Source organism: Mustela nivalis, assembly GCF_964662115.1.
Source record: "Mustela nivalis genome assembly, chromosome: 1".
Classification (NCBI taxonomy): Eukaryota; Metazoa; Chordata; class Mammalia; order Carnivora; family Mustelidae; genus Mustela; species Mustela nivalis.
The window spans coordinates 64,763,658-64,790,315 of NC_139020.1; the positions used below are offsets into that span (position 1 = coordinate 64,763,658).

At 40.4% G+C, this 26,658-nt stretch overlaps 1 protein-coding gene across 3 annotated transcripts in view; it reads left to right on the forward strand.

Moving 5' to 3' along the window:
- The first annotated feature begins 884 nt into the window (after positions 1–884).
- POGLUT1 (protein O-glucosyltransferase 1) overlaps positions 885–26,658 on the forward strand; it is a 30,567-nt gene continuing 4,793 nt past the window's right edge. The window contains exons 1-9 of one of the 3 annotated variants that reach the window (XM_082729213.1): positions 885–1,056; positions 1,809–1,899; positions 3,284–3,427; positions 12,444–12,579; positions 15,154–15,275; positions 21,067–21,126; positions 22,941–23,040; positions 24,983–25,041; positions 26,101–26,268. In XM_082729213.1, the coding sequence (XP_082585339.1) occupies positions 972–1,056; positions 1,809–1,899; positions 3,284–3,427; positions 12,444–12,579; positions 15,154–15,275; positions 21,067–21,126; positions 22,941–23,040; positions 24,983–25,041; positions 26,101–26,268 (965 nt within the window). In that variant the 5' untranslated portion in view covers positions 885–971. The remainder of the gene's footprint in view (positions 1,057–1,808; positions 1,900–3,283; positions 3,428–12,443; positions 12,580–15,153; positions 15,276–21,066; positions 21,127–22,940; positions 23,041–24,982; positions 25,042–26,100; positions 26,269–26,658) is intronic. The other 2 variants (XM_082729214.1, XM_082729215.1) reach the window with 2 other exon arrangements.

Below are 26,658 nucleotides of genomic sequence, written 5' to 3' on the forward strand. Positions count from 1 at the left end.
CTGTACAACATTCCTTAACTGCAATATTTCATTTTCATTTTGTTAGACTCCTCCCACCCCTTTTCCAAATTTCTGTCTCATCTTGATCTTTCTCTCTCTCCCCTGAAACCAACAGCAGTTACATGTTGCCTTATGTTGTAAATAATCTTTAGGGAAATATATTTATCTTTCCACTAGTTCTAAACTCAAGGACACAGATCTCATATATTTCCACAGAGCCTAAGGTGCTACCTTGCACATTTTAGACAATGAGTAAATGCTTGTATGATAACTATATATACCTATGTGTATATATAAACCTATACTGCCCAGTATAAGGTTACCCACAGATTTTTTTTTTCCTTCTAATTCACCTCAATTGTTAAAAATCCTATTACAAAGAGATTTGTGCTGTATTATTTTCCACCTCTTGGGTTCTAACAGTGCTCTATATATTCAGGTACTCAACAAATCTATACTATTTAATAAGAAGCAATTTGATGTTGTGCAAACAACTTCTAGCCTACATTGTACCAGTAACTGTGGGCAAAAAACATCCTCTCTGATCTTCAGTTTTCTGGCTGCAGAGTGTAAGGTGTTTTAAACTGCTGCAGAATATAAGGAATTGTCATCATTAGACATATTTTCCCAGGGGATGTCTTTTATTCATTCTCTCCTGGGCTTCAATTTTCTGAGAGAGATAGAGATGAATTTTGAACCTTGGTGACTTGAAGCAGCTAACTCTGCTGTCTAGCTCCAAACAAACCAGCTGGACAAGCCCTGCGCTGCAAGCGGAGCACTAGGCTGGCTCCCCGCAACGCCCTCCCAGAGAAACTGGGATTGGGGACTGGGGGGCGGGGCGCGGAGTGGCGCGCCGCCATCTCTGTGCGGGGCGGCCCACCGCCCACGTGGTGCGGCGCCCACGGCCATCTTTGTGCGGGGCTGAGTTTCCGCCCGCGCAGCCGCGGGGACTCCGCAGTGGGTTGCGGGTGATGGAGCGGTGGGCGCGCCCGCAGCTCAGGCTTTGGCTGCTGTTGCTATTACTGCCCCCAGCGCCGGGCCGCCAGAAGGAGTCAGGTGGGCTCCCGGCAGGGCAGAGCCTGCTGCTGGGGCGCCGTCTGGTTCGGTCCGGAGGCGCCCTCCCACCCCTCTGGCTCCCCGGTGAGGCCGGCGGCCAGCTGATGCTCTGGCCGCTGGAGCGCAAAGCTGGGCAGAGGGCACGGGGGAGCCTTGGAGCGGAGAGTGAGAGCGTTTGGGTGTCTGGCGCTGCTGTTACTGCCCAGAGTAACCCGTCTTTCGGGATTGGGATGGTGGGGAAGAGAGGGAATTGTGTTCTCCCACAGCGGGTGTCGCCTGCGCTTGGTTGCGCTGCTCCTCCCTAAAACACACTGGGGGATAACTCGTGTGCGTGCCTGTGTGTGTGTGTGTGTGTGTGTGTGTGTGTGTGTGTGTGTGTGTGGTTCCTAGTGGATTGCCAGAGAGATGAAGGGAGAATTAATATCGGTGCCTTTTAACTGATCCTCTTTATAGGGTTCACTTTGATTAGTAAAAGGTGAGAATACGTGTCACCAGTTTATTCATAGCTTTCTGAGTGCCAGACTTGGACATTTTCTAATTTCTTGGACACCGGACAGCCCGAGTAGAGGAGCAGACTTGACATGAGTGCTGGAGAATTACAGAATGAATTCTTCCTGGCGTTTGGTTTCTACCAGTGGAATGGGAAAGAGTGTCTTAAAGTTTTGGCCATCTGTTGGTTCTGCATGCCTGCTGCCAGCAAATGAGAATGCTCAGGGTATTTTGTTAACTCTCATTTACTTCACTTCTTGAAGGTTCAAAATGGAAAGTATATATTGACCAAATTAACAGGTCTTTGGAGAAATATGAACCATGTTCAAGTCAAAATTGCAGCTGCTACCATGGGTGAGTTCACTTCTTTTATATGTCTTTGAGAGTTTAGTGCTTGTCACAAGAAGTCCCCTAAAATCCCCTAGATACCTGGGTTACAGTGATCAGAGGGCCAAGCATGCCTTCATAAAAGACAAGATTCCTGCAGTGGGTTTCCTATTTCTAAGGAACAAAGATGTACTAGGATAGGAGAGGCCTAGATGGTGTCAGCAAGGCTACTTACTTCTTGGAGTTAGCTACACATACTTGTCCCTGCTCCCCACTGGACTGAAAGCTTCTTGAGATCAAGGCCTATGTCTTAATCATGTTGCATCCCTGGTGCTGGCCCTCAGTAAGAGTTCAGTAAATATTGTCAGGGGAATGAACATGTTTATAAATGAACCTAATCATACTTTCTTATTGGTAATTTTTAAGTATGCAAATTATGACTGAGAAGGTAATGTGAAAGAAAGATTACTCAAAGTAATCTTTGAGTAATCAAAGTGATCAAACCCAAACTAGCAGCCTTGGGTTCTCGTTGCCGATCTCCCATTAATTATCCCTGTGGCAAGTCCTAACTTCTCTGAGTCTCAGATTCCTCGTCAGCTAAATAACAGGGTCCTTTATTTCCTCATTGTGTTGTTCTATGACTCCTCAAAAAATTCACCTAATGCTTAAGATACTTATTGAAAAACTATATAACGAACTTTAAAAAGGGATACAAAATAGTGTAATTTCTGATTACTGCTGTCAAACTGTTAGAGTATGTGTGGTGAGTGGGGGTCACACAGACACAAACAAGGGAGTCAGTCTGAGACCAAGGACATCAGAGAGTGTCAGACTGTAAGGCAAAGATCATACCTTCTATGGGAATCAGAGAAGGGGAGGGTAGGGGGACTGCAGTGACTGGGAGGACATGGGTGTTGTGTGAGTATTGAAGGAGGAATGTGGATCAAGCAGAGGAGGGGCAATCCAGATGGAAGGAGGAAGAAGAAAAGTTGACTTGCTTTTTCCTCTTTGTGGCTTTGTTGTTTTGGTTTAGATTACCTGTGTGCTTCTGGGGGAAACATTGCTTATTCCTGCCTTCTATTCTTTCCCTGGTTTACTTTGTTTTCTTTTTTTTTTTTTAAGATTTTATTTATTTATTATTTGACAGAGAGAAATCACAAGTAGATGGAGAGGCAGGCAGAGAGAGAGAGAGAGGGAAGCAGGCTCCCTGCTGAGCAGAGAGCCCGATGCGGGACTCGATCCCAGGACCCTGAGATCATGACCTGAGCCGAAGGCAGCGGCTTAACCCACTGAGCCACCCAGGCGCCCTACTTTGTTTTCTAATACTAAATCTACACCCACAAATAAAAAGTAGGTAGAATGGTACCACTTTCTTGACCTGCTTTACTTGATGATTCACATTCTTTTCCAGGGTCATAGAAGAGGATCTGACTCCCTTCCGAGGAGGTATTTCCAGGAAGATGATGGCGGAAGTAGTCAGAAGGAAACTAGGGACCCACTATCAGATAATTAAGAACAGATTATACCGAGAGAATGACTGCATGTTCCCTTCAAGGTAAGAATTATGAGGTAGATAGATATATCTTTCAATCTTCTTATTTATGGGCTTACTTGATAATGTTCTCATAGAGAAGTTAGTTAAAGGGGCCCACAGGTGAATCTCTCCTCACATTTCAGAGGGACCAGAAAATAGTCACAAGCTCTTCTTACCTGGGGATTTTTCTTGCCAACTCCTGCCCCCTCTTTCTCCTATATTAAAGTCTGTCTCCTCTCCCTGAGGCTTGGGCACATCATTGATTGTATTGGCTATGGCTCTGCCCTGCTCATCTTTCCCCAGATATAGAAGCTGTAGGGAATGGGCTGATGAAATCCAGCAGGTATAGGCTGGGCTCAAGGAGGAGAAGCACTGAGTGTTTAGCATGGGTCAAGTATTGTTCTTGATACTGAGTATTTGGAGAAAGGTGATGGAAAGACAAGAGTAACTGGGGCTGCAGATAATGCAGACTATTCCAGCCAGGAATTCAGGTGTGAGAGTTGAGGTAACTTATCAGTGGGCTGAGGGTTGGGGGCAATTAGGGAGGGTCATGGAGTGAGCCTGAAGGTTGGGTGTAGGTAGCATTATATATTTATACAATAAATGAGAAATCTCCCTTATAGGAAGCCTTTTTTTTTTTTTAAACTCAAATCTTTATAAAATTACAAAGTACAAAACTCAGAGGTCATGGTATTCCCCTACCTAAGATCTTCTTTCTAAACAATCTCTATTCTGTCATTAAAAATAAAGTAAGTGAGGGACACCTGAGTGGCTAAGTCAGTTAACCATTTGCCTTCAGCTCAGGTCATGATCCCAGGGTCCTGGGATTGAGCCCCGGTGGGGCCTCACCCCTCAGCGAGAAGTCTGCTTCTTCCTCTCCTTCTCCCCCTCCTCCTGCTCATGCTCTCTCTCTCTCTCTCTCTCTCTCTGTCAGGTAAAGAAATAAAACCTTAAAAACCAAAAAAGGTAAATGAGCAGTAGTGCAAATAATATCCATCCATATGGACATAAAGAATTTTTCTTTTTTTTTTTAAAGATTTTTTATTTATTTATTTGACAGAGAGAAATCACAAGTAGGCAGAGAGGCAGGCAGAGAGAGAGAGAGAGGAGGAAGCAGGCTCCCTGCTGAGCAGAGAGCCCGATGTGGGACTCGATCCCAGGACCCTGAGATCATGACCTGAGCCGAAGGCAGCGGCTTAACCACTGAGCCACCCAGGCGCCCCCATAAAGAATTTTTCTTAATAACAACTTTATTACACGTTATTACATTTTCATTGTCAAAAATATGTGAAAACAACAAAAAAGAAAATAAAGATCACTTAATATCCTACTACCCTGAAGTAATCACAATTACATTTTTGTTATCAAGTGTTAGGGTAAATAAGGTGGTAGTGGGCAAAATTATTTAGGTTTTTTTTTTTTTTGAAGATTTTATTTCTTTATTTGAGAGTGAGTGAGAGCACATGAGGGGAGGACAGAGGGAGAGGGAGAAGGAGACGTCCCGCTGAGGAGGGAGTCCTGTTGCAGGGCTCAATCCCAGAACTCTGAGATCATGACCTGAGCCAAAGGCAAAGACTTAACTAACTGAGCCACATAGGTGCCCCTGTTGAGGTATTTTAGACAGGCATTTCTTTCATTATTTGGGACAATAATAGAGACTTTATAGATTGTGAGTGTAGAGGAATTTCTAATTTCTACAAATGAGAAAAAAAATAGGAGTATAGACATTGTTAGACTTTAAAAGCTCACCTAATGTAATTAGCTGAACAACTTTCAGATGAAATTACATACAAAATTTCTGAAAGGCACATACCTCTCATTCCAGACCTCAGAACATTTTGGTCAGAATCATGAGCTTGTAGAAATGTTCTTAAGGGAGCACAGGACATTTCATTGACAATAAAATGTTCTGTATCTCTAATGCGTGGAAAGTTCCCTATCTCAACTACCTACAGAACTAAGGAAATAGAGTTGAGCAAAAAAGAAACAAAATGAAATATTCAGAACTAGTGTCCTTAATGAAATGGACACAGTTGAATAATATCTCAGATTCCCATCTAGCCAAAAATAGTATCTTTCTAAGTCTGGATACTTTTAATTCACTCAGTCCGAGGAGCCTGTAAGGCATATAAAAAATTTTATTCCGAACAAAGTAAAATGTAAATTCAGCACTTCAAGGATGAGCTGAGAGATTTTGCTGAGGAACCAGGGCACCATGTAATTAAATGACTGGAGATCTGTCATTTCAAAGATGGAGAATAATGGTATTTTTAAAATAATAACTTTAGAGAGGTATGGCTGACACGCACTGCGCATACAACTTCATAAGTTTCTTTATGTTCATTATCTTTTTTAAAAATTAATTTATTCCTTTTTTTAAAGATGTTATTTATTTACTTGACAGAGAGAGAGAGCCAGAGAGCACAAGTGGAGGGAATGGCAGAGGGAGAGGGGAGAACCAGGCTCTGCACTGAGCAGGGACCCTGATGTAGGACTCGACTGCAGGACCCTGGGATCATGACCTGAGCCGAAGGCAGATGCTTAACCATCTGAGCCACCCAGGAGCCCCCAAATTTAATTTATTCTTAATTGAAGTATAGCTAATATACAATATTATATTAGTTTCAGGTATACACGATAGTGACTCCATATGTCTATGCATTACAAAATGCTTACCATGATACATGTGGTTACTGTCAGTCACCATACAAAGTGATTACAGTATTATTGAGTATATTCCCCATGACTTTTTATTGAAGCATAGTGACACTCAACATTCCCTTAGTTTCAGATGTACAACATAATGTTTCTGGACAACTCTGTATGCCATGCTGTGCTCACCACAAGTATAGTTACTGTCTTTAACCATACAACACTATTATAATACCATTGACTATATTCCCTATGCTGTATTTTTTATCCTCATGACTTATTTATTTTGTAATTGGAAGTCTGTATCTCCCAGTCTCCTTCGCCCATTTTCCCCATCCCCTCTCCCTTTCTCTTTGGCAATCATCCGTTTGTTCTCTGTACTTATGGGTCTGTTTCTGCTTTTTGTTCATTGATTTGTTTTCTAGGTTCCAAATATAAATGAAATCATATGAATTTATTTATATATTTATTAAGTCTTTTTGGTATATGGTATTTGTCTTTCTCTGTCTGACTTATTTCACTTAGCATAATAACCTCTGGGTTCATCCATGTTGTCACAAGTGACAAGATCTCATTCTTTTTTATGAGTGATTAATATTCCATTATATATAGGATATGTATATCATATATATTATATATAAAATATGTACTTTATATAATATATACTATACATTATATACTATATATATTATATATATACTAATTTGAAAAGATGGACAAAGATTTTATCTTTTATCTATTGATGGACTCTCAGGTTGCTTCCATATGTAGACTATTGTAAATAATGCTGCAGTAAACATAGGGGTATATATATCTTTTCAAATTAGTATTTTTGTTTTCTTTGGATAAATACCCTCTAAAAGCAGAAATATCAAATCATAGGGTATTTCTGTTTTTAATTTTTTTGAGGAATCTCCATACTGTTTTGCACAGTGACTACACCACTTTGCATTCCCACCAACAGTGCTTGAAGGTTCTCTTCACATCCTTGCCAACATTTGTTATTTCTTGTCTTTTTTGTTATAGCCATTCTGACTGGTGTGAGGTGATGATACCTTGTTATGGTTCTGATCTACATTTCCCTGTGTCTGTTTGCCATCTGTACATAATACATCTTCTTTGGAATATGTTTATTCCTGTCCTCTGTCCATTTTTTCATTGGATTGTTTGTTTTTTGGTGTTGAGTTATAGGAGTTATGTATTTTTTATAATTACCCTTTACTAGATGTATCATTTGCAAATGTCTTCCTCCATTATGTATTATAGTTATTAGTATGTTATAGTATAGTTATTAGTTATTAGTATGTTGCCTTTTTGTTTTGTTGTTTCTTCACTGTGCAAAAGCTTTTTAATTTGATGTTGTCCCAATTGTTTATTTTTGCTTTTGTTATCCTTGCCTGAAGAGACAGATTTAAAAAGATATTGCTAAGACTAACATCCAAGAGTTTACTACCTGTTTTCTTTTAGGAGTTTTATGGTTTCAAGCCTTGTACTTAGGTCTTTAATCCATTCTGAGTTTGTTTTTGGATACAGTGTAGGAAAGTGGTCTAGTTTCATTCTTTTGCATGTAGCTGTTCAGTTTTCCCAACACCATTTATTGAAGAAGCTATTTTTTCTCCATTTTATATTCTTGCCTTCTCTGTCATAGATTAATTGACCATACAAGTGTGGGTTTATTTCTGGGCTGTCTATTCTGTTCTAGTAATCCATTTTTGTGCCAGTGCCATACCATTTTGATTATTATTGCTTTGTAGTATAATTTGACACCTGGGATCTTGATGCTTCTTCCTCAAGATTGCTCTGGCTATCCAGACTCATTTGTGGTTCCATACAAATTTTAGAATGATTTGTGCTAGTTCTGTGAAAAATGCTATTGGTATTTTGATAGAGGCATTGAATATATAGATTACTTTCAGGAGCATGGACATTTTATCAATATGAATTCTGCCAATCCACGAGTATGGTACATCTTTACATTTAATTGTATCATCTTAAATTTCTTCCATCATTGTCTGACAGTTTTTAGAATACAGGTTGTCTACCTTATTGGTTAAATTTATTACTAGGTATTTTATTCCTTTTTTTGGATATTTTATTCTTTTTGCTGTAATGGCAATTTGTTAAGTTTTGATATATGTACACATCAAGATAATGAACATATCTGTCACTCCCCAAATGTTCCCTGTGCCTCTTTGCAGTCCTTCTGCCCAAACCCTCCCTGCCATGCCATCCTTTTACCCCGTCCTCTGGCATTTACTGATTTGCTTTCAGTCATAGATTATTTTCTGGAGTTTTATATAAATGGAATTATAAATAGAATTATATAGTATGTGAAAGAGTGATATTTTGAAAGCTAAACATGAAAAAATGTTAAATGTTTTAGCTCTCAAATATAAATGTACAGCAATAATATATTTTTCCACTTTTTAACCAGTTCTATTTATTTATTATCAAAGGAATTTTCCATGCACATGGTAAAATATTTAGATAACCTCAAAATATATACAAGGAAAAGGAAATTTCTCTACTACCTTTAACTCCTAGATGTATAGTCCCTGAATCCTCCTTTGAAAAGATAGCCACCATTATAAGTTTCTTGTATATCCTTCCAGAAATAGTTTGTGCCTATACAATTGTCTAGACTCATCAACAAATTAGAAAATGCTGTATCTTCTGTTCTGCAACTTACTTTTCTTTTCCATAGAACAGTAGATTTGAAATTGTTCCTTAAGAGTATATAGGGCAGAGACGCCTGGGTGGCTCAGTTGGTTAGGCCGCTGCCTTCGGCTCGGGTCATGATCCCGGGGTCCTGGGATCGAGTTCCGCATCGGGCTCCTTGCTCGGCAGGGATCCTGCTTCTCTCGTTGCCTTGCCTACCTCTCTGCCTGCTTGTGTGTACTCTATCTCTGGCAAATAAATAAAATCTTAAAAAAAAAAAAAAAGAGTATACAGAACATCACAGACCTGTACCCCTGGGGATAAAAATACATAATATGTTTATTAAAATAAATAAAAATTTTAAAAAAAGAGTATACAGGGCACACCTCACTCTTTTGTGACTGCATAATAAATAATCCATTGTATGGATTTCTTTATTCAGCCTTCTGTCAGTGGGCATTTACTTTATTCTCCACCACTCCCCTTTGAATTTTAACAGATACAAACAATGTGTTGTACTTATACCTTTGAGTATTCATGTAGTTATATCTACAGGCTAAATTCCTAGAAGTAGGATTAAGTAAGCCAATTAATGTGTTTTTAAAATCTTGGTAAATAGAAGCAAACTGTCCTCCAAAGGAGTTGTGCCTCTTTTTTCTTTTCTTTTCTATTTTTTTTTCCTTTTTTTTTTTTTCTTTTAAGTAATCTCTGCACCCAACATGGGGCTTGAACTCAACAACTCCAAGTTCAGTTACATGTTCTACTGACTGAGCCAGCCACCACCCCAAAGTTGTGCCTTCCCCCATCCTTTTCATTTACCTGACCCTTATATCACATGCTCAGAATGCACCTCATACTCTTATCAATACTGTGTATTATTGGACTCTGATCTTTGCAATCGGATTAGGGAAGACTAGCATCTAACTTCAGCACTTTTTTTTTTGTCATAGCGATACTTTGGTTTTAATTGAAATAATTTTTTTAATGTTTTTAATTGAAATATATTTAACATATAATACTGTATAAATTCAAGGTATACAACATGTGAATTTGATATATTTACTTATTATAATATGATTGCCATTGTAGCAATAATTAATGCTTCTATATCATATTACCTAATTATCCTTTCTTTTTTAGTAGTTGAAATAATTAAGGTCTAGTCTCTTAGCAAGTTTGATTATAATACAATGCTATTGTTTGTAATCACGTGTATGCATGAGATCTCTAGGGCTTATTTACTACTTGATATAAATTTGTACCCTTAAACACCTTCTGTCTTGTCCCCTCATCCCCCCACCCCCTGGCTATCACCATTTCTTTCTCTCTTTTTACAAGTTTGGCCTTGGTGCATTTTTTTTTTAAAGGTTTTATTTATTTATTTGACAGAGAGAGAAATCAGAAGTAGGCAGAGAGGTAGGCAGAGGGAGAGGGGGAAGCAGGCTCCCCACTGAGTAGAGAGCCTGATGTGGGCCTGGATCCCAGGACCCTGAGATCATGACCTGAGCTGAAGGCAGAGGCTTAACTCACTGAGACCCCCAGATGCCTTTGGTGCATTTCTTTAATATGGTTGTGTGGAGGCCAAGAAAAACAAGGCTGTACCCACCTCGTAGCCCTGACATAAGTACAGCCATCTTGACAAAGCAAAAGCTGACACCTTGCACTCCCTCTCCACCTGCTCTCCTCCCCTCTGCAGTATGTGTGACATTCCTCAGCCATCCCTGGCTGCCCTAAAAGAAAAACAAATAGTTAACTTGCAGAGATCACAATCCTGCCAGACAGGAGTCTCCTTTGGTTTACAAATGTCCTAGAGATTTACAACAAAGAAGCTATCATATCAATAGCCCAATTTCCAGAGGCAAATAACTCCAGTTCCTCAAGCCATAATGTCCCCCACCCTTCCATAAAACTGAGGGAGGCTGAGGTGGAAGGAAATGGAAATAAAGTAAAATTTCTTCTTAACCTAAATCTCTCTAACAAGGACGCTTGATAGGAGGAATGTGACATTCCACCAGGAAACTCCCAATTGTCTTCATGTCAGTGCCTCATTAGAGGAAAAAACGGCCTTGGCTTGATAATAACCAGGCCTCCAATATCCTGACAGTCTTCTTTACCCTGATAGCCCTTCTGAATATCCCCTTTGTCCTCACCCACCAAGTCTACCCCTACTCTGCCTTTAAAAACTCTGACTGTAATCTGGTTCAGGATCCAAGTCCCTACTCCGCTGTGTCAGGTGTACTTGGGCCCAAGCTTAAACTTGTCAAATAAACCGTCGTGTGATTGCATCAGTGTTGGCTCTTTGGTGGTCTCTCAGACGTGAAAACTTGGGCGTAACAGTTGAGCATCTTTTCTTTGTTTTTGAGTCACTGATACTTTTTGCAGTAACCTCTCTATATATAAATCAGTATTTTAAATCAGTCATTTCTATGCTGCTGGAAAATTTTGGCTGAACCTTGGAATGCTCCCCCCAAGATAGTGCTAGTCAGAACTTCAAACAATGGGGCAGAAGACCTGAGCTGCTAGTGTATCCTCTCTTTCCAGAAATCCCCTGAGGATTCCCAGAGCTTCTAACCAGAAAGCTATATAGGCATACCTTGTTCTATTGTTTCACTTTTATTACATTTTTGCAGATATTGCACTTCTTTCTTTGTTTCTTTCTTTCTTTTAACAAATTGAAGTTTTGTGGCAACCCTGCATAAAACAAATCTATTGGTGCTATTTTTCTGACAGCATTTGTTCACTTCATGTCTCTGTGTCACATTTTGCTGATTCTTTCAGTATTTAAAATTTTATTATTATATTTGTTATGATGATCTGTGATCAGTATTTCAAGTCTCTGAAAGCTCAGATGATTGTTAGCATTTTTTAGCAATAAAGTATCTTTAATTAAGATATATATGTTGCTTTTTTAGACAAAACACTATTGTTGAACACTTAATAGACCCTAGTATAGTATAAGCATATTGTGTACATAACTCTCCTTTTCTGGCTTGCAAAACTGATTTTTTTAAATTTTAATTTTTATTTTTTTGCAAAACTGATTTTGATAGTGTTCTGTACTCAAGTTGAAGGCAATAAAAGTTTTCCTATCTTTCCTCCTAAATTATGAGACTTAATTATGGTGGAAATAAAAAAGAATCTTTGTGAGATGCAAAGCCCAAGGGACACTATTAGAAAACCAGCTTTTTCCAGCTCCTATCAAAATTTGTATCTTGCTTACTAATTAAACGAAAAGCGAAGTTAAAAAAAATTGGAATGTATAGAGGAGAGGTGGTGGGAGTACCAATAATACATCCTCCAAACTTATGATCTAGTTGGAAAATTTCATTAGGTATTGTAAGCTGGAGCAGGTTAGCTAGGAAAGAACTTGCATAATATAGAAGAGTAGAAAAAGTCTTTTTTTTTTTTAAGATTTTATTTATTTATTTGACAGAGAGAGAGATCACAAGTAGGCAGAGAGAGAGAGGAGGAAGCAGGCTCCCTGCTGAGCAGAGAGCCCGATGTGGGACTCGATCCCAGGACCCCGAGATCATGACCTGAGCTGAAGGCAGCGGCTTAAACCACTGAGCCACCCAGGTGCCCAAAAAGTCTTTTTAGAAGCTTTGCTTTTGGGAAACTTTGCAGTAGGCCAATGATCTGAACACTGGCTTTCACGGTGGGAATGGGACCCCGTTTTTTTCTATAGCAGGCACTAGTATGGTAAATTTGTGGTATTTCTGGTTGGCAGGTGTAGTGGTGTTGAACACTTTATTTTGGAAGTTATTGGGCGGCTTCCGGACATGGAAATGGTGATTAATGTACGAGATTATCCTCAGGTTCCTAAATGGATGGAGCCTGCCATTCCAGTCTTCTCCTTCAGTAAGGTAAGTATAGGTAGAGCCGTATGGGGAGGGGGAGGGTGGTCCTCTAGAGTATAAGTAGGAGATGATTGTCCTGTGACAAGAATCTGATGGGTAGTGGTGAGGACGAGACCTGGGTTCCAAGAATTGTTCTGTGTCCTTAGCTTCACAGTAGCTGAGCAATAAAACTGAGTAGTTGGGTAATGTGAGTAAGATTGCTTAAGTATCTACAGGGCTAAGGATGAAGGGTAGGGAATGATGGAGGCCTGAAGAACCAATAGGACATTGAGGGCAAGGTTCAGAGATCCTACAGAGCATGGGAGAAAGTGACTTAAGAGACCTCATGGGCTTGGAGTTAGGGAACATCTTTATGCAAAAAATATTTATTGAGCTCCCATATATGTAGTCCTGTCTGTCCTGTCAGTCTATCCCAGGGGCTCAACATGGCTAACAGTGAAACTGAAGGTGATAGATAACTCCACCCAGTTTGTGCCTAAGCACTATGTTGAAGGGATAGGCCTGGATATCCAAGAGGGGTATGTGAGAGGGTCATCTTCCCGTCTAGTTATGGAGGAATACGTGTACTAGCTCACACCTATGGACTTAAAGAACTTGGGACAGTTAATATCTTCTCAGTGTTCTGGTTCTTGCAAATATGTATTGGCAGGGATGGTTCTTTAGAGACTAGGCATGAACACATTTGGTGGGGGCAGCCTCAAAGAGAATGGATGGAAGATTCTATGGGGAAAGAGGGGGCTTAGGAAAACCCTATGGACTTTGAGAAAAGGAACACCATCTCTGATTTGGTTTCTCCAAAGAGGGACATTTTATCCTTACTTTTTCTTTATCGCAGTTTACTTTCTCTCTAGACTTGTTTATTTCCTGTGTTGCAAGTGAGCTGAGGCCACACTGGTGTTGCATTTCCCATGGTTTAGCCTCATTTCTCAAAAGTGCTTGGTCTCGTTTATCATAAAACCCTTCCAGAAGAACAGATAGAGGACCTCATGTACGTCAATAAGGAATTTATTTTTGTCATTTATTTGTTGTTTTGGTGGATGGTAAAGTATGACCATCAGTATACTAACTTTCTTTTCATCTCCTCTCTTTTTTTTTTTTTTTAATATTTTATTTATTTATTTGACAGAGAGAGAGAGAGATCACAGGTAGGCAGAGAGCCAGGCATAGAGAGAGGAGGAAGCAGGCTCCCTGCCGAGCAGAGAGCCCAATGTGGGGCTTGATCCCAGGACCCTGAGATCATGACCTGAGTCGAAGGCAGAGGCTCAACCCACTGAGCCACCCAGGTGCCCCTTTTCTTTTTTTTTTTCTTTTTTTTTTTTAAGATTTTATTTATTTATTTGACAGAGATCACAAGTAGGCAGAGAGGCAGGTAGAGAGAGAAAGGAGGAAGAGCAGGCTCCCCACTGAGCAGAGAGTCCAATGCGGGGCTCGATCCCATGACCCTGAGATCATGACCTGAGCCAAAGGCAGAGGCTTAACCCACTGAGCCACCCAGGGGCCCCTCCTCTCTTTTTTCTTAACCAATGACTCCTAGTCTCTAGAGAGGGAATTTAGTCTTTCACCTTTTAGGAATTGTTCCACTTCTGTTGAGCAGCTGTTACGTCTTAGCTGCTTGATGAATCACATATCATTTTTTAAAAGTATTTGAGAATATGTGAACATCATATTGCATGTGTAATCCCAGTGAAGAAAATGAAGAGATAGAGATCTATCAGTGGCCAGAAGTTTAATAGAATTAACCACAAAAAGGGGAACAAATGGTTTTAAACCTTTTTTGAAAGATGTGGGATGATATCCCTTTCCCCCATCCTGCCCATCAGCACTTCTGGCCCTGACCAACAAATAACCAAGAATTTATTGACCAACTAGTGTGAGTTCCACAGTACCACAGTATTAGGTAATACTAATTAACACTTACCGAGTACTTACCATGTTCCAAACACTGGTCTAAGCTTTTCACATGTACTAACTCATTTAATATTCAAAATAAGCCCATTAGATAGATAACATTATTGGTATTATTATTTCTCCTGTCATAAAGAAAAGGAAACTGAGGCATAGAAAAATTTGCCTGGAGTTGGAAAGAGGTAGGATCAGCATTCAAACTCAGATGTTCTGTTTCAAGAGCCCATGCTCTTAACCATCGCACTGTGATTCTTGTTCTCAAAAGACCCACTTAGGAAATAATCAGGAACTGGTAATACAGTATACACTATAAGTGTAATAGCCGCTAAAAGATGAGAGATTTATATGATCATTCAGAGTTAGGTGTTTCATTTCCCTTAAACTAAAAACCCTAACAGTATAATAATGTCCTCTAGAAAAACAGAACTTTGGGTAATTAGAAAAATTGACTTTCAATGAGATTTCAAATTCTGGGATTAGTGAGCCCATGAATTTTAACCCATGGTCATTTTTACCTTTTAATATCTAGAGTGTAGACTTGGCAGACCAGGGAAAGTAGATGTGTGGCACTGTTAATACTAGATCAAGACTTCTGTCCAGATCCTGCAGCATGACGGTAGTTTGCTTCTTCGCTGTCTGAGACTGATTTCGAAACCCTTTCTGTTTCTGTTGAAGACATCAGAGTACCATGATATCATGTATCCTGCTTGGACATTTTGGGAAGGGGGACCCGCTGTTTGGCCAATTTATCCTACAGGTCTTGGACGGTGGGACCTCTTCAGGGAAGATCTGGTAAGGTAGGTCCTTTAGAGAGGTTTTTTTGGTCCTTCTTTGTGGGTCTTCTTGAAATAAACAGTAGGGCATACATAATTATTTACTTTAAAATGACTAACTTTTAAGTAAAAACAAAACAAAACTAAAAAATTTCTTCTAGCATAAGCAATTTTATATGTGTATAACATACTTACATATCCATAGGAAAAGAGCAGAAGAACCTACCCTAAAGTCAGAAGTGCCTTTGTGGAAAGGATTATAGGAGCCCTTTCTTTTCTTCTTTAAATTTTTCTGTATTTTAAGATTCTCCAAATACTAGTTAATTCCTTCCATAATTAGAAAAAAATGAATGACCATGTTGTGGAGGAGAATAGAGAATTACTTGGAGGAACATAAATGCACTTTATAATTTAGAGCTAAGTCCTGGGGGTGGAGATGTCCCACAGGTATCTCACTTACAAGTTTATGCTGGATCTTCCTGATTCATGACTGAGACATGCCTGGGCCTGTTGAATCGATCTGCTGTCATTTCAGAATTTAGATTGTCTGGGTCATCCAAACTGTAGGTATTTCTTACCTGGCTACATTTTGCATTAACGATTCAATCAACATCAGTATCTCATAAGCATACTTTTAGAAATACTGTCATTATAGGTCTTTCTCAAGTATTGGGAAAGCAAAAATTTAATTCAACTTTATTTCCACAAATATCTGTCACCTGTGGCTGGAGAGTCAAAGGTGAGGCTGGAGTCCTGAGAAACAGGTAGGGCTGCAGTCTTCAGTGGCAAGTAGAGCCACCAGGTAAAAAAAATGAGTCTGTTATTCAGTAGGTGTATTTTGAAAATTAATTTTTAAAAAGATTTTATTTATTTATTTGACAGAGTGCGTGTACTCATGCACACACATGGGCTGGGGAGAAGGGCAAAGGGAGAGGGAAAGGGACAAGCAGCCTCCCCTCTGAGCATGGAGCTCATTGTGGGGCCTTGATCCCAGGACCTGAGATCATGACCTGAGCCAAAATCAGATGCTTAATCGACCGAGCCACCCAGGAGCTCCCAAAATTATTTTTTAAGATACCATGGTCTCATACTTAATAGAACTAGAACTGGAAATTGTCCTTTTCAACTCTTTATTTCAGAGATGAGGGAAGGAAGACCCAGAGAGATTGAGTAGATTGTTAAGGTCAGGAACCAATCTAGGCCTGAAGTCCAGGTGTCTGCACTACCAGTTAATCTTACGCGTGCTCTCCAGACATTGAGGCCATCATTTCCTATGTAGATTTTGGTTTTGAATGACAAATTTTGAAAGGGAAAAGTAATAAGGCCTTTAACCAGTTTTTCTTTAAGTTATTCTTGGTCTTAATTGTCTAATCCTTTTTTCTTTTTCAGGTAGTTGCAAATACCCTTCACATCCTTCCTTTTTGTAGCTCTTTTTTGACCTGCTATACATCTACTTTTTTCTTTTTTTTTTTTTTTAATAAGAGAGAGTGAGAGAGCGTGAGCTTGAGGGAGGGGCAGAAGGAGGGGGAGAGACTCTTAAGCAAGCTTTGTGCTGAGTGTGGAGCCTGACAAGGTGCTCAGTCTCACAACCCTGAGATATGACTTGACCCAGAATCAAGAGTCAGACTCTCACGGCTCTTGAAACAGATCATCTGAGTTTGAATGCTGATCTTTCCAACTGAGCCAGACAGGCGCTCTCTACTTTGTTTCTTAATTCTTTAAAAGCAAGCTTTTTTCTGATATGAAACCTATACATGGTTGTAAACATGTATGTCTGACGTTGGCAACTTTCCCGCCAACTAGTCAGTGTGTCTTAGAAATCTTTCCATGTTAGTACATATGAAACAACCTTATTATTTTTATCAGTTGCATGATATTCCATTGTGTGGGTAATAATTTACCTCATTATTTTCTATGATAGACTTTTAGGCTACATACGTAATACATGTACAATTTGTTCTTTTCTGGACTATTTCAGGTATGTTGTGCACCTTATGACTCTGTACATCTTAATATGTTAGTGTGTATTTCCTAAGAGCGAGAATATTCTCTTTTATAACAATGCTGCAATGATCAAATTCAGGAAACAATATTGGCACAACATTTAGTTATGCCAGTAGTATCTGGTGTGGCTCATTCTGCCTCCAGTACAGGATACAATCCAGGCTCGTGTGTTGCGTTTAGTGGTCACGTCTATTTAGTCTCCTGTGATCTTGAACAGCTCCTCAGTCTGTCTTTCTCCTTCATAACATTCACATTTTGAAGAATGCAGGCTATACATTTTATAGAATGTTCTTCAGTTTGGTTTTGTCTGTTTCCTCACGATTAGATTTGGCTCCTGCACCCCGGCCTGATGACTTACCTAAGTGATTTGCGTCCATCCAGGCCTCTTTGGAGATGTTAATTTTGATCGCCTGGTCAAGGTGTTGCAATTCCTCCACTGTGTAGTTGCTGTGCCCTCCCCCTACCTTGTAAACTATAAAGAAGTTTTTAGAGAGATAGATTATGTTTTAAAATCTAAGCTTTTGGTATCTTCCCCTCTTTTCTTCATTTGAATTTATTTATGGAGTGTCTGGGTGGCTCAGTGGGTTAAGCATCTGCCTTCAGCTCAGGTCATGATCTCAGGGTCCTCAAATCAAGCCCTGAATCAGGCCCCCTGCTCAGTGGAGAGTCTGCTTCTCCCTCTCCTCTGCCCTTCCCTCCCCTCTCCCATGCGCTCTCTCTCTCAAATAAATAAAATCTTTTTAAAAAGTATGATCATAGAATTACAATTTTATTTTTTAAAGCCTTCCATTCAGAAGCCCTAGCCCTGTGATTTCATTTCTTTTTTTTCTTTTTTTAAGATTTTATTTATTTATTTGACAGAGAGAGATCACAGGTAGGCAGAGAGAGGCAGGCAGAGAGAGAGAGGGGGAAGCAGGCTTTCTGCCGAGCAGAGAGCCCGATGCTGGGCTTGATCCCAGGACCCTGAGACCATGACCCGCACCGAAGACAGAGGCTCAACCCGCTGAGCCACCCAGGCACCCTGTGATTTCATTTCTTAATGTGAAACTTTAATAATCTGCTAGTTTATCTGCATTGATGCCTGCCTGCTATTTTTCTATTTTCCTAGCCTTTTGGGAGTTTGTCCCCACTGACTGACTTTTTACTCTGTAGAAGAGTTCCATGTTTCTGTAGAGTTAAAGATTTCTGTCTGTACTGTCACAGGGTGGTAATAAAAGAGATCTGAGTCAGCACGAGGGTGCCACTTTTAACACTAGCCTAGGGAAAAAAGTCCCAACATAGGTCTTTTGAGGGGTAGGTAGGTGGGTAGAAAGAATGATGGAGAGAGAAAACAGAAATGGCACAAAGTCTGTGTATATTAAATGCAGCTTTCCCAGGGACTAAGGACATTTATACTCAAAATTTCAGTGTAAATTGATACTTTTTTGTTAGGTAGTTTGGCAACATATATCAAAATATGAAATGTTTATGTCTTTGACTCAGCCATTTCACTTCTAGAATTTATCCCAAAGAGTTAATTAGACAAGTATGTAAAGATATGTACACGAAGATTGTCACTACAGTGTTGTTTCTTTCTTTCTTTTTTTTTTTTTTAAAGATTTTATTTATTTATCAGAGAGAGAGGGGGGAGAGAGAAAGCACAGGCAGACAGAATGGCAGGCAGAGGCAGAGGGAGAAGCAGGCTCCCTGCCGAGCAAGGAGCCGGATGTGGGACTCTATCCCAGGACGCCGGGATCATGACCCGAGCCAAAGGCAGCTGCTTAACCAACTGAGCCACCCAGGTGTCCCTACAGTGTTGTTTCTTAAAGCAGAAGGTTGGAAACTTCTTAAAAGCCCATGAATAAGTAATGAAGTGAATTATGACATGGTTGTAAAATGGAATATTGTACATGAATATGAAGTAAAGGGACTCTGGGTTCAAACTCTGGCTCTTATGAGCTGTGTGACTCTGGGCTACTTAGCCTTTCAAGAACCTCAACTGTAAAATATGGATAATAAAACCCACCTCAAGAGGTTGTGAGAATGAGCATATATATGTATATATAGGATCTCTGTTATGTAGAGCAAGGTTTCTCAATATTGGTTTGAGAAATTGGGGTTCGATCATTCTTTGTTGCAGGGGGCTTCCCTGTGCAGTGCAGGGTATTTAGCATCCTTGGTCTACCGAATGCCACTAGCAGTCCCCCAGTAGTGACAATCAAAAATGTCTGTGGTTGTGGCCAAATGTCTTCTGGGAGAAAGGGGCAAAATCACCACCAGTTGAGAACTGCTGATATAGAGAAATGATTGGAAGGAAATTTTTTTTTTTTTTAAGATTTTATTTAATTATTTGACAGAAAAAGAGACAGTGAGAGAGGGAATACAAGTAGGGGGAGTGAAAGAGGGAGAAGCTGGCTTCCCACCGAGCAGGGAGCCTGATGCGGGGCTCAATCCCAAAACCCTGGGATTGTGACCTGAGCTGAAGGCAGACATAATGACTGAGCCACCCAGGCACCCCAGGAATGAAATTCTTTGTGAAAACGTTAAATTGCTAAAAGTGGGATTGAGAAGGTTCAAGATGATTTTTTTTTTCACTTTTACATTATGCTTTTCCTTTAGAATTTTCTATGATGAGGATATATCCTTTTTTTCCACTAAAAAAAAAAAAATCTCACAAAACAAAAATAACCCAGAATTATGGTGTTTCTGTTGTGGGGGGAGGGCATATGAAGCACAGGATAGATCATTCTGGCCTTGGCTTGGAGAACCGGGTAAAGATGGTCCAGCAAGAGAAAGCTATAAGATAGGCCAGGAAAATGAGCAATGCTCTCAGCTGAGAGAAAATGAATAATGTGACATTTATGTATCTAAAAGTATCTCTACCTAACAAGTTTATATCCTGAGTCTCTTTGTTATGGTAAATAGCCCACCAATCCCTTATTAACTCCAGTTCAGCCCTTCCCCACCTTTTTCAGGGAAGACACTGGGCAACTTCTGTGCAGGGTCCCTACGAAGGAAGTTAACAGTGATGCATCCGTGAGCTAGCAGTTTCAGCCAGGAAAGCTGGTCACGGTAATGTGTACTGAGACTGAGTTTCAGGGACTTCGATGGAGCACTTTGTACAGTCTCAAGAGTACCAGGATGCTTTGGAACAACAGGCAGATTTCTAGTGATACTGCATGTGCCTCCAAACACTGAAGTCCAGGAGTGATTTGCTTTCTTGCCTTTAATTCAGTTTCTGATATTTTCTGCAATTCTTTTTGCCTGTTAAATTTATCAATAGCAGCACTCTAGTTAAAGTAGAGAAGAAATCCTCACTGTAATGCATTTAACGGCCCTAAACATGTTGTTTAGAACTTAGGAGTTTTGTTTTTTTTTTTTTTTTTTTAGAATTTGTTTATTTAGAGAGAGAATGCATGTGCAGGTGCCTGAGTGGGAGTGAGGCAGAGGGAGAGTGAGAATCTCAAGCCAACTTCCCACTGAGTATGAGCCTGATGTGAGTCTTGGTCTTTGGACTCTGAGATCATGACCTGAGCTGAAATCAAGAGTCAGATTCTTAACTGACTGAGCTACCCAGGTGCCCTGGGAACTTCTCTTTCAGTGTTGTTAATTTATTAATGGAGGTATGGATTGTAGGTATTATTGGCTAGCATCTCCAAAGGAGTGAAGTAACAACAAAGGGTAATAAACTGTCACTGAGGACTTTTTCTTTTGAGAGCCTGGGTCAGACTTCATTGAAAATGTAAAGTTCTGAACTAATCTTCAGAAATGGTTAAAACACATCCTCATATAGTTAAGAGAAAAACAGAAACTAATTGAAATCTAATTTTAGGTCAGCAGCACAGTGGCCATGGAAAAAGAAAAATTCTACAGCATATTTCCGAGGATCAAGGTGACTGTATTTTCTGATATTTTACAAAGATATTTGTAAGATACAAGTAATTTTGAAGGTGTGAAGAACTGTATTTCAAGAAGAAAGCTAGGATAGCTAAAAAGTAAATGTAGAATCATAGAATTTTAGATGAGAGAAGAACTCAGATTATTTGCCCAAATCACCTTTTTTTTTTTTTTTTTTTTTTTAAAAGAGAGAGCACACATGCATTCCAGCTGGGGAGAGGGGGTAGGCAGAGGGAGAGGAAGAGAATATTAAAGTCTCCATGCCCAGCAAGGAGCCTGACTCAGGACTTGATCTCACAACCTGAGATCCTAACTTGAGCCCAAATCAATGCTTAACTGACTGAGCCACCCAAATGCCTCTTGCCTAAGTCACTCTTTTTTTTTTTTTTTAAAGATTTTTTATTTATTTATTTGACAGAGAGAGATCACAAGTAGGCAGAGAGGCAGGCAGAGAGAGAGGAGGAAGCAGGCTCCCTGCTGAGCAGGGAGCCCGATGCGGGACTCGATCCCAGGACCCTGAGATCATGACCCGAGCGAAGGCAGCAGCTTAACCCACTGAGCCACCCAGGCGCCCCCTAAGTCACTCTTAATTGAACTGAAATTGAAAGAAGTAAAGTTCATTTATCTAGTCATTCAACAGGTATTAACAGAGTGCCCTGAGTGTGTTGGGCATCAAGTACATGCTGAAGAGAACAGCTGAGTTGTCCTCTTGCCTCAGAGATTATAATTTTCTATAGGGAGTTTCTGACCTGGCCCTCTGCTAGTCACTCTGCTAGGTAATGGCAGAGCAGGAACCATCACCGGTTCTCCTGTCTTTCTCATGAGGCCATGGGGCTGCTAAATAGTGGTGGAAAGCACCGACTGAGACTGGTGGAAATGGAAACAGAAGCAGGGAAGAAAGGGAGGAGGAGGGAGAGAGAAATGCTGGGCAAGCACCCTCTCCATGTTGCTCAGACCTGCATCTCCAGTGCCAAGAACAGTACCTAGCATGCAGATACATGATGAATCTCTCCTGTATACATGAACACAACAGGGAGAAAGGATTTGTTGATTTCCCGGTCAGTCTTTCTTGGAGATCACACCTTCTATTTACTTGGGTAGTGAACTTGAGAATGCAGATGGGCCCAGCAGCCACTGTTCACTGGTCCTTATCAACTTCTCTGATTCTCAGATCTTGAGATCACAGCTTCTTAACTTGGGACTTTATGTGGGCTTGAACAGTTCTAGGACTGCCTATAAATTATATGGGGATATGGACACTTTTCTAGAGAGTGGTCCACAGGAACTCTAGGACCCCTCAAATGTCAAGACCATCTGTAACTTGCACCATAGCTAGGACTTTTTCTACATATAATCTTCAGGTTTTTAAGCCCTTCAGTTTTCTTTTTAATTTAAATATTGTGTCGGACCATACGGAACACAGACAACAAAAGTCATGTAGCTATTTGGGGGAGGGGTGATCACGCTAGTCACAGACCTGTGCGTACTAATGATTATAGAGGTTTCATGAACCCTGCTAAAAGGAAACTCATTCCCTGGGATATGTCTGTAGTGACCAGAACAACATCATCTTAAAGATTAGATGCAAGCAAAAAAGGGCCCAATATTCTCTGTCCCTAAAGGGTAAAGTAGAGAATAGCCAGGAACAACTATATGCCATAGGGCCCAGTAACCCCCTCCTCTGCTGTTAAAATAACCAATAAGTTATCCATCTCTGTGTATGGTAATTGCATTGCTTACCTTTCAGAGATTGGGAAGAGTATTCCAGTGTGGGACACATTGTTTTATGTCACATGTCTCTTTTTACAGGACAAGTCCAGAACGAGATCCTCTCATTCTTCTATCTCGGAAAAATCCAAAGCTTGTTGACGCAGAATATACCAAAAACCAGGCCTGGAAATCTATGAAAGTAATCACCAGTCATCTCAATAGAACCAGAGCAGTGAACATTCTCATTCGAAGAACATTGCCACCTGGGTAGAATTCCAGATTAGGTTTCCTTTCAGTGGTAGATGAATGTAGAGAAAGTTCCACAAACCAGTATTAGTATATATGTAAATTATTATTTTTTCAAACTCACGTTGCTTTTCTGGGCCGTATTATGAGTAGTGTTTTTGTTTTGTTTTTTACCACTTTGAAGGTTTAAACCAGAGGACACCAACTTTTTATGCAAAGGGCCAGATGGTGAATATTTTAGGCTTTGTGGATTGAATGGGTTTGTTGTAGTTTCTTAACTCTGCCATCACAGGTGAAGGTAGTCAGAGACAATATGTAAATGAATGAGCCTGGCTGTGTTCCAATAAAACTTTATTTATGGCACAGAAATTTGAATTTCATGTAATTTCTACATGTCATAAATATTCTTTGGATATTTTTCAAGCACTTGAAATGTACAATATCCTTAGTTTAGAGGTTGTATACAAAAATAAGCAGTGGTCCAGATTTGGCCTGTGTTTGCCAACCCCTGGTTTATTTATTTATTTGACAGAGAGAAATCACAAGTAGATGGAGAGGCATGCAGAGAGAGAGAGAGAGGGAAGCAGGCTCCCCGCTGAGCAGAGAGCCCGATGTGGGGCTCAGATCCCAGGGTCCTGGGATCATAACCTGAGCCGAAGGCAGAGGCTTAACCCACTGAGCCACCCAGGCGCCCCCAACCCCTGGTTTAAACCAGTGGTTCTCAACTCTGACAGTAAAATCCAATCAGAGAGGTCTCAGGCATCTTCATTTGTTTGAAAATAGGGTTTACATTTCAAAATTAATAAAGCATATGTAATTGAAATATTATAATTCAATACCAGGACTAAGGATTAGGTGAACAGGTAAAATCAGGTTGGGAGGAGGAGGTGGGGGGATTCAGGGAGGTGAATTGTAAGGTGGAGACAGTCAGGTTGGAGTTTATCTTTGTCCTTTTAAATCTATGACTTCTTGCCTTGTTGAAAGAACTTTAAATCCTAAATGTCCTCATTGGAAATTTCCATGTACCACATGAGGATGATAAGAAAACAGTTTTAAACTTCTTGTGGGACAACTAAGCATATCTGAGATGTACTATTTGATAGTGTTAATCAAACGGGACCAAAGTTTAAGAACCTATGTTGAAAAACAAGAATATGAAAAAGGTATCCATTCGGCACAGCCTCTACTGTGGGAACCTGAGAAAGCAAACCAGACTTATTTCTTTCATTAAGACATTTACCGTCTGGCAGGATAGCTGGAATATAGATGGGGGTCTCAAACTCAAATGCCCCTGGGGCCACAGGAGTAAGCAGGAGAGAGCACTAAAGGTCCAGTCATTGCTGCCAAGTGAATAGGAACCCAGTTTACCAGATCTTCCTTTTTTTTTTTTTTTTTTTTTTCATAAGGAAACTTAGAAATCTGGATTTTTGTAAGAAATAGCTTGCCACCTGTGAGTGTTGGCAATAGTTTGAATTTTTATTTTTAAATACTTTGCATCCCCAGTGAAATCTGTGTGTGGGTTACACCTCCAAGCCTGCTAGCCACCACCTGTAACGTCCTCTATGTATAATTTACACAACATCAAACATGCTGTAGGTGAAGACCTCTAAGTTCAGAGAAGGAGCCACATGACCCCGGGAGCTTAAACTCTAAAATCAGACAGGCCCTGGGTTAAAACCCTTGTTCTTCTCCTTAGGCCCTGGTGCTCCCAAGCAAGTCTCCCAACTTTTCAAGGCTTCTTCAGCTATAAAATAAGATAATAATATCTCTGAACGTGTTTATTCAGGACACTGAAATGAGGTCATGTTGATGGAATGCTCAACAGTGCTTGCTGCGCTGTGGTCTTCAATAAATACTACCACTCTCAATACTAATCACTTCTTTTTTACTTAAAGGATACCTTGGGGAAGCCAGCTGCTAAGGATGTCCATCTTGTGGATCACTGCAAATACAAGTAAGACTTCCAGGACTTCTGACTCTTGGCTTCCCTGTTGCATTTGGAATAGCTTCATTTTGGGGAACAGCTTCAATACTCAGGCCCAGCTGGGGTTTATGAAAGTCCTGTTCATTCATTTGGTTGTTGTTTACTGAGACCATGCCATGTGCACAAGGCTCTCTGCTGGGTTCTGTAGGAACCACAGAGACAATGATAATAATGGTCCCTGCCTCCATAGACCTTGCTGCCAGTAAGTAAAGTGGTGGGATTCCCTCTCTCCACATCCAAGCAAGAGCTGAAATCAGATGAAGTATTTATCAGGCTAAGAAGGGTTTACATTTCAAAATGAATAAAGCATATGTAACTGGAATATTATAATTCAATGCCAGGACTAAGGATTAGGTGAACAGGTAAAGCCAGGTCAGGAGGAAGAAGGGGGATTCAGAGAGGTAAATGCTAATTACACTGCAGAGTGGGAAGTATAGGGTAGAAGCAGCTCTAGTTGGAGACAGGGGTGCATAAGAAATGTTGAAAAGAAAGTGTTCTCAGGTAGCTTTTTCCCAGAGGGTATTTCTTTGAAGATTGGTTATGTATGCCTGATTGTCTTCTCCAGACTTCAGAAGAAGAGGGAACAGGGAACAATCGAGGCTTTTGGTGGAATACCATATGGGAAAAACAAGGTTTGGGGGAGCCATGACTCGTTAGAGACATTAGGCCCAGGAAAGCTTGTAGGAAAGTGTAGGGTACTGTCTCCATCTGAGGCTAGTGTCTCTGTCTAGCTCCCAGCTCGTGGCCCTATCTAGCTCTGTCTGGAGAAAGAATCCTCCTCTCCCCCCTCTCCCTGACATTCCCTGGAACAGCCAGTAGCCCCAGGAAACCCACAGGGACATGTGGATGTGTTCTGGAAAACTGGAACTAGAAAGGGAGGGGAGAGGGGTCATAAAAGGCGAGAAGGGGAGGAGGGAATAAGAAAAAGATCATATTGGGACGCCTGGGTGGCTCAGTTGGTTAAGAAAAAGATCATATTTGTGGTAACAGACATGTAGGATCAAGTATATCTTGCTCTTTCATTCCCAGGTATCTGTTTAATTTTCGCGGTGTAGCTGCAAGTTTCCGGTTCAAACACCTCTTCCTGTGTGGCTCACTTGTTTTCCATGTGGGTGATGAGTGGCTTGAATTCTTCTATCCACAACTGAAGCCGTGGGTTCATTATATCCCCGTCAAAACAGATCTCTCTAATGTCCAGTGAGTGGCCCTCCCCTTAGCAGAGTGCCTAATGATTTCCACAGTCTGCCTCTAGACCCCGCCATTTAAGACATTTACTACTGATGACTTTTTCCCTTGAAAGCTTTTTCTCCTCACTTGGTTTACATTTATAGTGTCACTATTCAGCTAGGCTATAAGCGAGATTTAATTTGAAAAAGTTCTCTAATGCTAGTATGAAATGTAACATTCAGACGGTACGCAGTAGAAAAGCTCTTATCTCTCCAAGATTAAAGGCAGGGATATTAGATGTTATATTGTCAAAGGGACTTTCAGATACAATGTGAGAACTGATCCCACTGAATCAGAGGCAAATTTTCTCACATGTGAGGAACTAAGAAGAGATATGGAAGGGGGCCAGAAAGGTAAGCC